Below are 15,730 nucleotides of genomic sequence, written 5' to 3'. Positions count from 1 at the left end.
AAATGCAGGTGACTGTTAGCTGGTTTGCCTGTTCATAAAAGAACTATGCAGAGGAAGTGCCAGTCCACCATATTTCCCACTTTCCCCCTCATGAATGTTTTCAAGATTTGCCAGTGGCATTTTTTTTTAAAGGGAAGGAAAAGAAGAGAGCTCCCAGCAAATGCTGGAAAAATCTAATGTTTTGTCAGCGTGTTGAGTGAGGAGAAAAGCGCTGGCTTCCTTCTGGAGAAGGGGAAGCTGAAGAAAGGTAGCCAGGGCTCCACCTGTCCTGAACTCCTTTTGCTTGCAGACTGGGTGTTCCCATTTTGCAGAAAGATATCCAAAGGTTCTGTTCAGCCTGCCTGCCTCGAAGGACCCTGGAAAATCAGATTGCTGGCCTGCCTTTGTTTGTTGACTCTTGGTCAGAAGATGTGCCTGTAATCCATTCTGACTTTGGCAGGGCTAGCCCTTGACCACCCTTAAGGGGGAGAGAGCACTAAATATGCAATTTGGGTAGTGACTAAGTATGGTAATTACTTCATTTAAGGGCAAGGGATCCCACTGAACACCCTAAGAGGGAGGAAGTGGCTTTACAAAGGAATTTAGAAAAAAGACCAGCAGCCAGGGCCATTAGCTGCAAGCAGTGGAAATGCAAGGGCAGTATTCAAGCAAGAGAGACACATAGCAAGAAAGACAGAAAGAGATGGTATGTTTGATGAGATGGGCGGGGGGCAATGCTCCCTCTGCCCCAAATGAGGAGTCCCCAGTGTAGTGGATCATGAAATCATGATCTTAATATTTCAGCCACTTATTTGTAAGCATACCCAATGAAGTCAAAGTAACTTGTTCTGGGATAAAAAGCTTTGACTGCCATTTGCAATAATGAAATATTTAATATTTCTTTACAGTTGGGCGGATGACACGCCATTATTATACCAGAACTGGGAAGGAGGGGCAGAGAGTCTTATTTATGCTCAGGGAGAAAAATGTGGTTTTATTTCTTCAGAAACAGGTTATTATATATTTCATATTTGTTACATTCCTACTGATTTTATGAAACTTTTAGTAAAAACTTTTTTTTTCATATGTATGTATTGCCACATTTTTATTCCACCCTTATTCGGTGAAGATTGCACATAGATTCCCCACCACCCATCCTCTCAGCAATCCTGTGCAACAGATGAGAGAGAGTGGCTGGCCCAAAGACACGATATTGTTTGTGGAACTGCATGTGGAACCCCCAGCAAACACAAAATGTGCATTTCTTGTGGCAATAGTATCATGCCAGAGGTAGCACTGTACTAAGGCAACCTGTTGCCCATGATGGAATGAAGTATATCCAAAGTATATCCACTATGCATGCCATGCCATTTTGACAGTATTTTAGGTCTCAAGAGGAGGCTCTTGGCAGCATTTATTATAGCTCTGTTGTATTCTATTTAACAATATTTTATGTTTTATTAATTCAAAGTTTGTTTCAGTGGGGATCCTGTAGTGAATGTGGGGGGTGGAGTGAGAAAGGAAAGAGAGGGAAAGGAGGAGAAAAATGGAGTTGTTTCTGAATAAAGCCTGAACAAACATAAGATTGCTTTGTGTTTAAGAGGGTAGCACCTATAGAGCAAGCTCCCTAAAATGATTAAGTAATTTTTGCTAATAAATCCACTTCTGTCCTCATTTAGTTTTTAGTGTTCACTTGGACTGTTTAGTAATTAATTTCATATGGAAAATCTATACTATTTTCATAAGGAAAATAGAATAGATTACAAACAGAAAGGCAGAAAAAGAAAAGAACAAAAATATATGTCATTCTAAGGTTTGCTTTCTGGATGACAAATACAACCCATGACAGGGCTACACTTGCCATATATCTCAGTAATAATTGCACATTAAATATAACACATTTAATGATATATGAAATATATAATCATGTTGCTGTTAGATCTATATTTGCATAATAATGCTAGTTTGAGTAACAATTTTATGTAATTGTATTTCATAGGGCTTTGGGGTTTTGCAGACTGTACCATTTCTCTTCCTTGTATCTGCAAACGTAAGATGATATGGGTAATTGAGAGACCAATACCAAAAGAGAATAATAGTCAAGGAGTATGTCCAAAAGGATGGCTATACTTTGGTTTCAAGGTACCTTTTTGCTTGTTTAAAAATATGTATTTTTAGAGCATATGAAAATACATCTTTTCGGTTATGAAATGCATTCAGATGCTGTTAATTTTAATACTGTTTACAGAATACTAGTGTAATACTGTTTCATACACTATTTTGTTTCTGTGGACTTATAGATTCCATGGATTTATAGGACCATCTGACTTGGTTAGGTAAGCAGGAAGACCAAGGCCTGCCAAAGGTTTTTGTTGGCTTAGGCAGTGGTGGCTGGTGTGGGCACCGCCAGGAGGTGGCGTGGTGGGAAGTACTTTTTGAGTCTATATTAGTAGGTGCTTACCTCCCGTACCACCGCACCTGAAAGCTCTCACCACCACCACCAGCATGCCACGAACAGGCATAATATGGTCTCTCTGCACATTTGTGGAGGCCAGCTGAGTGGCTGAGTCTATTTTCCACTGCAGTGGGTGCTGGGTGGCATGCTGCTGCTGGTAAGAGCTTTCAAGTGTGGCAGTATGGGGGGAAAGCACCTACTAATTTAGACTTATTATTACTGTGTGTGTTTGTTATATATACTGCCTGACTCCAAAGGCTCTAGGCAGTTCACAAAAATAAACACAATAGGAACATAATAAAACCAACTATTAAAACAACAATTAAAATATTTAAAACCTTACACAAAATTTAAACAGCAATTAAAAGGTTAACACATTCAAAGATTACTAAAAGCCTGGCTAAAAAAAGTGTGTCTTAAGGGCTCTTTTAAAGTCTGGTAAATGCCTATAGGGAGTGCATTTCACAGCCCAGGAGCGACTATAGAGAAGGCCCGCCCCTGAGTCACTGCTAGATGAGCTGGTGGTATACGGAAACGTACCTCTCTTGATCTCAATGTGCGGTGGGGATCATTCAAAAGAAGGCGTTCTTCCAGGAAACCCATTCCTAAACTGTTTAGGGATTTAAAGGTAATCACCAGCACTTTGTATTTTTCCTGGAAACCTATTGGCAGCCAATGCAGTTGCTTTAAAACAGGCATAATATGGTCCATCCAAGACACCCTGGAGACCAATCTAGCTGCTGCATTTTGAACCAAGTGAAGTTTCCAAACTACGTACAAAGGCAGCCCCACATAGAACGCATTGCAGTAAAAGGTTCTTCCTGCACCAGCCACCACTAGACCTAGGCAAAGTATGACTTTGGCATGTCCCAAACCCATGTTCAGTATACAGAAAAGTTAAGTCTAGAATGAGGTTTTACATGTATTTACTTGGCCCTCAAAATGAACAATATAAAAATTTTAAGAACCTAATTTTATTGATTTTTATTTTTTATTTTTCATTAATCCTAAAGCAGTTATATTGTAGGGATGTGCATACTGGTTTGATTCGAACTGTGGTTCAAATTGAACTGGCCCAGTTTGGCCGATCTCCATTCAAACTGAACCAGCCCCTCAAAGAGGGGAGCTGGTCTGAATTCGGACTGTCCCGAACCAGTATGGGAGATATACTTGTAAAGGGGCATTCCCTGTACTAAGATGGAGGGGCAAGAGAAAGAGTACTTAGTACCTTTTCTTTGCAGGCGGTAGTGACATCGGCAGCAGGAGTGGAGGCAGGGGCTCGCCCAAACCCCCTACCCACCTCCTGAAGAATAGCCCAGGCTGGCCATGGCCTAGTTTGAGCCTCCAGAGGCTCAAACCAGGCCATAGCTGGCCCAGGCTGTTCTTCGGGAGGCTGGGGAGCAGAATGGAGGAGCCCCCGCCTCTGCTGCCAATGTCTCTGCCACCACCTGCAAAAAGAAGGTACTAAGTACAGTTTCTCTCACCTCCCCCCATCTTAGGGAATGCCACTTTACTTGTAAAGGGGAATCCTCACCGGATTCCCTCAACTAGCCCATGAATCGGTTTGGCTTGTTTCTGTAGCCTGACCACACCGGACCCGGTTCAGCTGGACCTGGAACCACCCCAGGCTGGTTCAAATTCGGTCCGACTTTGTCTTCCCTGGCTTTAGCAATTACCTGAATTCTTGAAAACATTTCAAGGAACAAAGAATAACGTCTTTTTTCTGATAGCAAAAAAGTGTAACAAACACTTGATCCCCTTTTTAGGAGCTGATGTTTCAACTGCTGCATCTCAGCCATTTTTCAGTTGATCTGCACCAAATTTAGAGGGATGGTGTCTCTTGTCGCGCTGTTGATGACTGCATACTGTCAGGCAGATTTGACAGACAGTTTTGATTTTATGACTAATAGAATGTTGAGGGCTTGTAATGGTTGAATGTCTTAACTATATTGGCACTACTGTGGCACTAATGTGCCAGTATAACCTACTGAGGTTTTATTCAGTAGATTCCTTTTTGTGAACACAAATTTCTTATTAAGATTTTCAATCAATTATTTGCTGCTTTCTGCAAATAGTGCTTTCTAGTGCAGATTCCAAAGGATGCAAACCATATGAAGAACTGGTATTCTGCCCAAACACTCTGCAATCAATATGGTGGATCACTTGCTTCAGTTGAAAATGAAATAGAACAAGGTACAATAGTACTTATATCATTATACAAGGTTAGATAGATGGAGACCCACCAGTCAGCATTAGCCTTTATTAGCTCAGCAGGTATGTTGTCTCAATCTGGGGCTTTGCCCAGTTTCAATTGAGTTATAAGCTTATCTACCTCCTCAATGGAAACTGCTGGCCAATCAGGTATAACCAAATTGCTCAAGTCTAATGGCCCTGCGTTCCCAGCCTGGCTCCCGTAAAGGTTCTTAAAATGCTCTTCCCATGCCTCTACTGGGATATAATAATCGGATGCTCCACAGTCATATGCCAGAAGGTGACATTATTCTTTACTGAGTGAATTATTAACTGCCAAGAGTCTTTCAATGCATTCATCTTTTTATTTCTTAATAAGGCTTTATATTACTTCTTCGCTAGTTCTACCTCCTCAGCCAAGGCTAACCCTGGATTTGACCTATATTGTTTGTTATAAACAACTATTGTTAGCAATAATACAATCCAATTCAAACCAATCATTAGATCTCCTATATTGCTGTTTCCTTAATGCACCAGTACTTTTCTGAATAAACAAATCAGACTTCAAAATCTGTGTAATGGAATTATGATGGGCAATTTTAGAATTAACCATGTCATCAGACAGAATGCTTGATCACAATTATTTCATCCGATCTGACTTAAGGACTGCACCTGGCTTGGAATTTGGCTGTTCTGTCCATTTTAATCTAATTATCCTAAAATCCGAATTATGAAGCACACCAGCTAGTAGGGATATGTGATTCGATTTGGGTACAAATTGATTTGTACCTGAATCTAGATGATTTGGGTGATTTGGAGACAGATCAAATCACCCCTTTGGTCCATTGGCTAGATTCAGGTCCAAATCAAATTGCACCGGATTCTATTCAGATCAGTTCGAGATTTGGATCCCTCCTATTAATTTACCCAGATTCCCAGCTTTCTTTCTTTCTTTTTTTTAAGGCTAAGCTCTAGCCCTTGTGGAAGTGGAGTTATGGAGCAAAATGTGCGGTCACTATTTTTCAAGTGTTTGGATTCTTTGGTGTATAATAACTTTTCTGCAATGAATCCCTAGCAGGATTCATTACACACATTCATTTTTTCTATTCGTTTTGACTGTCTTTGGACAGTGACAACTGTCAACTGCCATGTGCCAACTACACCCCCCTCCCACCCACAAGGCAGTGGGGTACTACTCAGTTTATGTTCTAGGAATTTTTCAAGTGTTCAGACACTTTGTCTAACAACCTTTCCTCATAATGAATCCCTATGAGGATTCGTTACACACCAAAGAGTCTACACACCTCAAAAATTCCTAAAATATAAACTGAGTACCCAGTGGCTTGCAGGTTGGGGAGTAGTTGGCACATGGGATGCCACTAATTCCCCACCCCCACGCACAAAGCAGTGGCGTCAGAATGAACATAAGAAATGAAGGTGTGTAATGAAGACACCAAAGAATCTAAACACTTGAATATTCCTAAAAAATAAACTGAGTCCCTCACTGCCTTGCAGGTGATGGTGGGGGTGTAGTTGACACTTGGCACTGTCAAAAACAGTCAAAATGAACAGAAGAAATAAAGGTGTGCAATGAATCCTCAAATGGATTCATTATGAGGAAAAGTTATTATACACCAAAGAATCCAAACACTTGAAAAATAGTGACCGCACATTTTGCTCCATAACTCCACTTCTACAAGAGCTAGAACTTAGCATTAAAAAAAATTAAAGCTGAAGATCCATGTTAGGATTAGAATAGGGCAACTCAGAATCCCCAATATTTCCTATGGTGGAAATATACAAAATCAGTAAGAACTAAAAAAAAAATCATTAAATATCAACCAAGTGCCCCACTGCTGTCAAATTTGGGTAATAGGTGGCACCAGTGGGGACCTACCCACCAGCCAAAGTTGGTGCCCCTAGGACCTTTATAAGTGGTCCAAATTATCTGAATTGAATTGAATCAAATCCAAATTGAATCTGGGCTGATTTGGGGGGACAGATTTGGACACAAAACAAATCGGGGTGATTTGATTTGCTCACAAACCGAATCAAAAAAATTAATTCATGCACATCCCTACCAGCTACTAGGGAACCATGATTCATTCATTCATTTGATTTCTATACCGCCCTTCCAAAAATGGCTCAGGGCGGTTTACACAGAGAAATAATAAATAAATAAGATGGATCCCTGTCATCAAAGGGCTCACAATATAAAAAGAAACATAAGATAGACACCAGCAACAGTCACTGGAGATCCTGTGCTGGGGGTGGATAGGGCCAGTTACTCTCCCCCGCTAAATAAAGAGAATCACCATGTTAAAAAGTGCATCTTTGCCAAGTTAGCAGGGGTTGGTGGCACTCCAAGAAATTCAGAGGGAGAACCACCAGTAAGTGATCACTTTCTAAATGGCAATCTACGTTCAACTGCTCTATATCAGTTTGTAAAACTTAGCCGGAAACTAAGATAAAATCCATTGTTGACGCTTTCCCTGAGGTGGACCAAAAGGTAAGCTCTCCCAGCTGATCCTTATCTATTGCCCCTTTGAAAACATATAGATCCAAGCGGTTTGCCAACTGAGCAAGACAAAAACTGGCAAAATTAATGAGTTTATCCTTAAATGGTCAGGTTGCTAAACAAACGCCCTCATCCCAGTCTAGAGGGCAGCAATGAAAATGAGGGTACAACTCAATATCATTTGCATCTAACCTAGCATTTAAATCTCTACCCACAATCACCTGGGGTGAGGGGGGAAGATTTATTTAACTACTGATATAATTTTCCAATTGCTGCCAAACCATTTTTATCTGAGTGTACAAATGTAACAGGGGCAAATATATATTTATAAGAAAGAAATGAATTTGAAAAGCTGACAGATGCACCTCCATTGCGCAGTTCTGAAAAGATGGAAGCTTCTTGATTCCCACTCTTACATTTGTAGAATTTAAGAGAGCTACTCCTTACTGAAATCCACCCTTTCTTTCACTAAGGAGAGCTTCAAGCGAAAAAGAATGATACCCAGTGAGGTGCTTCACACAACCCGTGTGAAGTGCCAGACGGGGTTTGGCGGGGAGAGCAGGCTTAGCCTGCTTTCCCTGCAGACGATCAAACCCCTAGCTCTGACTACCGGCTCTGTCACAGAGCCTGTCACATGACTACCGGCTCTGTCATGGAGCCAGTGGGGGCTGGGCGATCGGGGGCTGCCTGGCCCCCAGAAGTCCCAGGATTCGGGGGGGGGCACTTGACACCAGGAGGCTGCTTGTAGCCTCCTGGTCAGGGGTCTACTTGTGTGTTGCCATGCGCCACGGCAGCACACAATCATGAAAAAGGTTAACAGAGCGCTCATTCCGTTAACCTCATTTAAAGGGAGGGGGAATTAGGCGGGCTAGCCACCTTGGAACCACCAGGCTCGCCTGCAAGCCCAGTGGTTGCGACATTCACTAGAAAGCAGGCTAGGCTTCCTTAGCCCACTTTCTAGTGATTGTCAGAATAGTTCTTTGAGTGTCACTTCCCCTGAACACTAAGTCTCTTGTAAAGAGGTGCTCCTAGGAAATTTTGGAGGCTGGACCTAAAGGCCTTTGGAGGGACACCCCCCCACACCGCAAGTTAAACATTATCCCCCCTATACACACCCTATGACACATACAGTATTTTTAATATGTGGGCTTTTGAGGGCACAAACAGCAACTGAACTCACAAGAATGTAAGAATATAAAATATGTATATTTATGCAAATATGTATTAGCATAAAGATTTCAACATGCAATTCACACTTTCCCCACTCCCCCCACCCCCCGTCTCTAAAGCACCCGGCGCAGGTCACAATCGCATTTGGCCACCTGGTGCAGTGCGGGCCCGTAGCATGTCACTGTGACCACACCGCCCAGAATAGACTAAAGAGGATTTGGGGGCCCTCAGTGGATGTGGAGGCCTTGGACTTCAGCCCTGATGTCCAGGGGTAAGAGTGCCTCTGCTCCTGTAAGAAAGTTATATCAAATTTAATAAACCGTTCACAGGGGATATGTCTGCACTTTTGGTTTTCCAACCTGCAATATTCCAAAAGACTAGGGAGATCTTATTGTGGCTCAGTAACTGTCAGCCAAGTCACCAGATGTTAAGTCAGTCACCTGAGTTGAAAAAGTTTCAGGTCTAGTGGGATTATTGCATGAAGTGCTCTCAATAAGGTTCTGAATATTCTGCACCAAAAATTGGCCTCCACATTCCTCTGCCTCAGTTAGGGGCAATTGGAGAATTGCCAAGATTAAGTGAGTCTGCCTCTACCTGCATGCCTGTTACATTTTCCATTCCAGAAAGATCCAGTAGGGTATTATCTGTGTTACTTTGCCAAGCCTTAGCCACTTGGGTGATATCTGCAGCTGTCAGCATCATCACAGCTAGCACTAAAGACTCATTCGAAGATTCATTCTCCTCCCCAGGAATAGATGAGTCAATCTGAATCAACAGCTCCTCCAAAGCCTTTAAGGTCTCCTCATCCAGATGTATCACGACATGTTCCCTATCTAGACCACATACCTTCTTGGGGGAACTGATTTTAACTAACCCCCTACTTGGTGGAACATCAGCTGCCACATAAATGTCCTTTAGATCTTCTATGCCAGCCGTAAAACTGTTGTTCTGACGATAATAAATCCAAAGAAGGGTTAACTTCCATAAGTTCCATGGGCTCAAGCTAGACTTTCTGTGCTTTGCAGACATATCATTATTGTGTACCTTACGCTGCTAGCCAAGGATGTTGTCATGGGAGCATTCTCTTGCAAGTCAATTAAACTCTCCACAGCATTTTCCCTTATAGAATTTCTCTGCCTGTATAAAGGGCAGCATAACCCATCAGAAAATACACAAGAAACATAGATCTTAGAATTTATGAGGAGAGGTCTTAACTTAATCAGCATAGAAGGAATTGTAACTTGTGAAAAACACACCAAAATCCTCTTTATACCAGAGACATTAGGCAACTAATCTGTGGCAATAAAATCTATAAATCTTAGTTGACATCGAAGAAGTTGAGATAAAGAGTAAACTGCGGCATGATAATTATTACATCTACCACGGTTCCTTCAGTTTTAGGTGATCTGTAACAGCACTTTCCTAGGTTGCAAGATTCAGGAGGAGGCATAAATATTAGCCTTGCTTCTTCTAAGGGCATTTTTAGATCGCATTTCCAAATTGTTCCCCAAAGCGGAGGGTTCGCTACAGCCTATCCCTCCCATCCTGACCTTCCTGTCTTTGTTAGAGTTTGTGCAGGTGTAATTTTCCACAAATTTGTCGAAGGCCTCTTTTAAATTATTGACTTTACAAGAAACTGCTTCAGCTTTCCTTAGCAGTAAATCTGCAGTCTTATCTGTCAAAAAGGAGTGTTCCGCAAGGTAGTTATATGATTCTGGTTGAGGAGGCATTTTGATATTGTTAATAATAGTATTTTAAGGCATAGAATCATCCTGCTGTGTTTCACTGACTTTCACAGGTATATACTCCCTCGAGTCCAATAATTCAGGGTCCAATGGTAGCTCTTCTGCCTCCAGAGCTGCAAAACTATTTCCCACCAGGAAGGTACTAATTAAACTCTCAGTTTCTGTCAAGGATAAAAGTTCATTTATCTTGTATTTTCATCACTTTCCTGGTGGTAGAGTGCTGCTAAGGTTTATTATTCTTTAGACTTGATGGACATGTTATTTACCTGCATTTTTAATTAGCCTTCTTTCCTTTGGCTCAAGAATCACTCCTGAAGCAACCCTTGTTTGAAGCAGCCACAGCAAAGTACGTAGAGCAGACAATCCAGCCCATCTAAGCAGACGGTCAAGCAAACAAAATAAAAGTCAAAATAAAAATCAATAGAAATTTAAAAAATAAGACTAAACAGTCCACACAGCAATAAAACCTTAAAAGAGACTGTTCTAATGAACATTGTCCTTAAATTATCTATAAATTTAAAAACACTCAGGAGTTCTCCGGCCAGCTTTTGCTCTGTCACCATATTGGCTCCTCTCACTTGTACAGTTAAAAATATAGGTTAGAAATATGTAGTGCTGTAGAGATCTTATCTCTTTGAATATGTAAGTATTTTAATCACAGAAATAGCCAAGAGATAGGAATATACCTGAACCAGCTCGGACAGCTGCAGGAGAGGCGTGGATTGGTTCTTTTAAAAACCAGGTAAGCAGGTCCTTACCTGCTCCTCCGCTATCCCACAACATTTCCAGGCATGACGCTCACTTTACAAAAGGCCATGCGTGGCTGCAGTGCTGCTCCCTGCACGCATGTGTCCGCCACACATGCACGGCAGCCATGTGCATGGTCAGCATGGTGTTGGGAGTAATGCTGCAGCAGCACTCTGCCTTTTGTAAAGCGAGCACCATGCTCAGAAAAGTGGTAAGGACCTACTGACCTGGTTTTTAAAGGAACCGATCCCCTCCCCGCCAAACCAGTTTGGATGCAGGCACCCAAGCCAGTTCGGCACTTCCCTAAGGAGGCGCCAAACCGGTTTGGGCACATCCCTACCAAGAGATATCAAAGACACTTGATTAAAGCCATGGGTGAGGCTTGACAGTTTTTTGAAGCCCCCCCCCCTTTTTTTTGAAGCAGCTCTTTCACATACCTTGACACATATAAATTGATGCAATGTATGTAAATACATTGATGTTTTACATGCATTGATATATTGATAATCGACAATGAGAGGGTGCAAAATAAGATTCCTTGAAACACTCAAAGTAATATACCTAGATTTAAAAATTTCTATATTCGAAATGTTGCTGCTTTCTGATAGGATTGTAAAACACCACTGCACAAAGTTGTTAATTAAAAATGTAAGCATGTAAGAAGAGCCCTGGTGGAGTGGACCAAAGGCCTACTTAGCTAGTCCAGTACCCTGTTCCCCACAGTGGTCAATCGGACGCCTCTGAGAAGCCCACAGGCCTTCTCCACTATCCTGCCATTGCTCCCCTAAAATGGGTATTTAGGGGGATCGTGCTGCAGCACCTGGAGGTAGCACATAACTGTCAAGAATAGTAGACATGGATAGACTTGTCCATGAATGTGCCTAATTGCCTTTTAAAGCCATCTAAGCTACTGGCCATCACCACATCTTCTGGCAGGAAATCTAACAGAGTAATAATAATAATAATAATAATAATAATAATAATAATAATTATTATTATTATTATTATTATTATTATTATTATTTCTTGTTTACACAGTCAGACAGGTGTTATTGACTGGTTTGTTTTATCCAGACATCGAGTCCTTCCCAAGGACCTGGGATGCCAGAATTTTATAGTCAATGGTTATAGATATCGTCGCAGAATATAGGCTGTTCCCAGTAAAGCTGCTTTTTGTAATTGGCTGATGGTGATTTCTGTGGCCCTATGGTGTTGAGGTGCTCTTCAAGGTCTTTTGGAACTGCACCCAGGGCACCAATTACCACTGGGATTATTTGCGACTTTTTCTGCCACAGCCTTTCAATTTCCATTTGTAGATCTTTGTATTTTGTGATTTTTTCTATTTCTTTTTCTTCTGTTCTGCTATCCCCTGGTATTGCTATGTCGATTATTTTGACTTGTTTTTCTTTCTTCTCGACTACAGTTATATGTGGTGTATTGTGTGGCAGATGTTTGTCTGTTTGTAGTCGGAAGTCCCATAATATTTTTACATCTTCATTTTCTTCAACTTTTTCAATTTTATGGTCCCACCAATTCTTGGCTACAGGTAGCTTGTATTTTTTGCAGATGTTCCAGTGTATCATCCCTGCTACTTTGTCATGCCTTTGTTTGTAGTCAGTCTGTGCGATCTTGGCGCTGATTTATAAAAAATAGTGGTTTGACTAGTGCTCCTTGGCACTGATTTATAAAAAATAGTGGTTTGACTAGTGGGTAACTAGTTTTTTTTCAGCTCAGGATGATACCATTTGAAGAAAGCTATGTTTGCTAAAAGTAATTTGTTCACAAATATCTCTGTTATGCATATGGATAAATCTGTCCAAAATTATTATTATTATTATCCCTGCTACCTTGTCATGCCTTTGTTTGTAGTCAGTCTGTGCGATCTTTTTACAACAGCTGATTAGGTGGTCCACTGTTTCATCTGCTTCTTTACAAAGGCGGCACTAGCTGTTTGTGGAGGATTTTTCGACTTTGGCTCTTATTGCATTTGTTCTTAGTGCCTGTTCTTGTGCAGCCAGTATTAAACCCTCTGTTTCTTTCTTAAAGTTGCCATTCTTAAGCCATTGCCAGGTCTTGGTGATGTCTGATTTTCCACTTATATTGTGTAAATATTGACCATGCAGGGGCTTATTTCTCCATTTTTCTGCTCGGTTCTTGACTTGCTCTTTCTTGTAGGCCTGTTTTGTTTCATTGGTGTTGAATAGTTTCTCGTTCTTGACCATTTGAAGTGCATCTTCTTCACTGTTCCTTATATATTCTTCAAGGCCTCTTTTCTCCTCCTCTACTGTTTGATGGACTTGCAGCATTCCTCTTCCACCTGAGCTGCGAGGGAGGTAGAGCCTATCTACATCACTGCGGGGGTGCAGAGCATGATTGATGGTCATGATTTTCCTGGTCTTACAATCTAGCGTCTCTAGCTCTGCCTGGGTCCAGTCTATTATTCCTGCAGTGTATCTAATAACAGGTATAGCCCAGGTGTTTATGGCTTGTATGATGTTCCCGCCATTGAGTTTGGACTTGAGGATTTTTCTGACTCTCCTGATGTATTCACTTCCAATTTTTCTTTTAACTTCAGTATGTGCAATGTTATCAGCCTGGAGAATGCCCAAGTATTTGTCACGTTCTTTCTCTTCCAGGTTCTTGATCTTGCTTCCATTGGGCAGTTCTATTCCTTCTGTTTTTCTTATTTTCCCTCTGTTCATTATTAATGCAGCACACTTGTCTAGTCCAAACTCCATTGCTATATCGCTGCTGAATATACGGACAGTGTTTAGCAGTGATTCGATTTCTGACTGGGACTTTCCATACAACTTCAGATCGTCCATGTACAGCAGATGGTTGATTTTCCTGGATGTCTTAGATGTTTGGTATCCGAGGCTTGTTTTGTTGAGTATTTGTGAAAGTGGGGTCATGGCGATTACAAACAATAGAGGGGATAGTGAGTCCCCTTGGAAAATGCCTCTTCTAATGCTAACCTGTCCAAGTGCCTCGCCATTGATTGTTAACTGTGTGCTCCACATGCTCATTGCTTTTTTAATAAATATCTGAATGTTTTTTCTGACACCAGTTGTTTCTAAACATTTTAGTATCCATGTGTGAGGCAATGAATCGAAGGCTTTCTTGTAGTCAATCCATGCAACACTTAGATTGGTTTTTCTTCTCTTGCAGTTTTCTAAAATCATTTTGTCAATCAGCAGCTGGTCTTTTGTGCCTCTGGTGTTCGGGCAATTTCCTTTCTGTTCAACTGGAAGCTGTTTGTTAGTTAATAAGTGTTGCATCACTTCATCTGCTATTATTCCAGTTAATAATTTGAACATGGTTGGCAGGCAGGTTATCGGTCTATAATTACTTGGAACTGCACCTTTTGCTGGGTCTTTCATGATGAGATGAGTTTTCCCAGTTGTTAGCCATTGTTCAATATCACCGCCTTTCATAATTGAACTGTTTTGATCGTTGTTTATGAAGGCTTGTTACGTGTTTAAGCCAGAAGCCATGCAGTTCATCGTCGCCTGGTGCAGTCCAATTTTTAATTTTCTTTGCTCTTTCACTTATTAATTCTGGTGTTATTATTAGATCTTGCATTTGTTGGTTACATTTTTTGACCTCTTTCATCCAGCCTGCTTTTTTATTATAATCTATTGGATTGTCCCATAATTTCCAACAGAATTGCACTGTTTCTTCTTTATTTGGTGTTTCTACGTTTCTTGCAGTTTCTCCTTCTGTGCTTTGGTAGAAACGTCTCTGATTCGACTGGAATTGGAGATTCTGCCTGTGTTGTGTAATTCTGGCTTCATATCTGCTAATCTTCTTTGACACTGCTGTTATTTGCTGCTTTATTATTTCCAGGACTTCTCTAATTTTCCTTGAATCTAGGTGGTATTTTTGGATCAGATACTGTTTGGTGTTTTCATTCTTCAGCTTCTTGTCTTTCATATCTTTCAATTTACTAGCATCTGATCTAAGCCTGGAGATTTTATTTTCTAACCGAATCTTCCATTTAGGTGATGTACTGCTTTCTTTTTTGACAGGTCCACTGATCTTATATCCGAGCTCTTGTGTTGTTATTGTTGCTGCACTGTACATTAGTTGGTTTGTTTCTTGCAAATTATTGGTTGTTATTTCTGCAAGTGCAGCATTGACATCTTTTAATGCCTGAGCAAGTTGTTTTTTGGCAACTGTTTTTAGAGCGGGAAGTCGAACCCTGGTGGTTGTTTGGTTCATGTGCTCAGTTATTTTTTGCTTTAGTTCTTGTTGCTTTTCTGTTAAACGGCATTTGGGTTTTTGAGGTGAAGGCAAAGGGGAGGTTGCCTGGTTTTGATTTTGAAACAGTTCAGCAATGGTGGTATCCTCTATTTCCAACACCTCCTCCATCTGCGCCTGAGCAACTTCTTCAGATGGTGGTAATTCTTCTTCCATATCTTGAGCTTGTGTTGCTCTTTGCAGTTCTTCCAGCTCAACTCCTGTGAATACTTTATTTCTTATTATGAATCTTTTCTGGTCTGCTAGCCTTTGTTCTGTTATTTCTGTATCTGGATGCTTCTCTTTCCAAATTTGGTACATTCTTTTTAAATAACCTCTTCTAGTTGGACTAGACTTGTAATAGCAGATCATTACTTCCTTGTTGGCATTTTTTGTATATTTTTTTCGGTTAAGCAATGTTTCTTCCAGTAGCTTTGCTGTCTCCAGCCCTGGTTGCTGAACTGAAGATCCTGAGTCCTGTAGCCAACTTGCCACCAGATGTCCAGGGACTATAGCACCTGGCGCGGTCCTTGTTGACCCGGGCAACGACCGATCCGGTATAGATTTATTAAAGTTACGTCTCACCATATTTTTGATGGGAGAGGCACTCTTTGTCTGGCTCTTCTGGTGAGACCTGTCCAGTATGGTTGGACCTCTGGCATAGCTCTCACCTTCACCAGAGCACAC

The 15,730-nt window shown here is 41.2% G+C and overlaps 1 protein-coding gene across 1 annotated transcript in view; it reads left to right on the top strand.

Annotated features, from left to right (window-relative positions):
- The window catches only part of PLA2R1 (phospholipase A2 receptor 1), a 107,272-nt gene that overhangs the window by 66,993 nt on the left and 24,549 nt on the right, over window positions 1-15,730 (top strand). Inside the window, exons 21-23 of the mRNA XM_053299248.1 lie at window positions 888-991; window positions 1,979-2,121; window positions 4,510-4,627. Coding sequence (XP_053155223.1) covers window positions 888-991; window positions 1,979-2,121; window positions 4,510-4,627 — 365 coding nt within the window. The remainder of the gene's footprint in view (window positions 1-887; window positions 992-1,978; window positions 2,122-4,509; window positions 4,628-15,730) is intronic.

Source organism: Hemicordylus capensis, chromosome 1 (genome assembly GCF_027244095.1).
Source record: "Hemicordylus capensis ecotype Gifberg chromosome 1, rHemCap1.1.pri, whole genome shotgun sequence".
In the NCBI taxonomy this organism is placed as follows: Eukaryota; Metazoa; Chordata; class Lepidosauria; order Squamata; family Cordylidae; genus Hemicordylus; species Hemicordylus capensis.
This window is presented reverse-complemented; position numbering and strand designations above follow the sequence as displayed.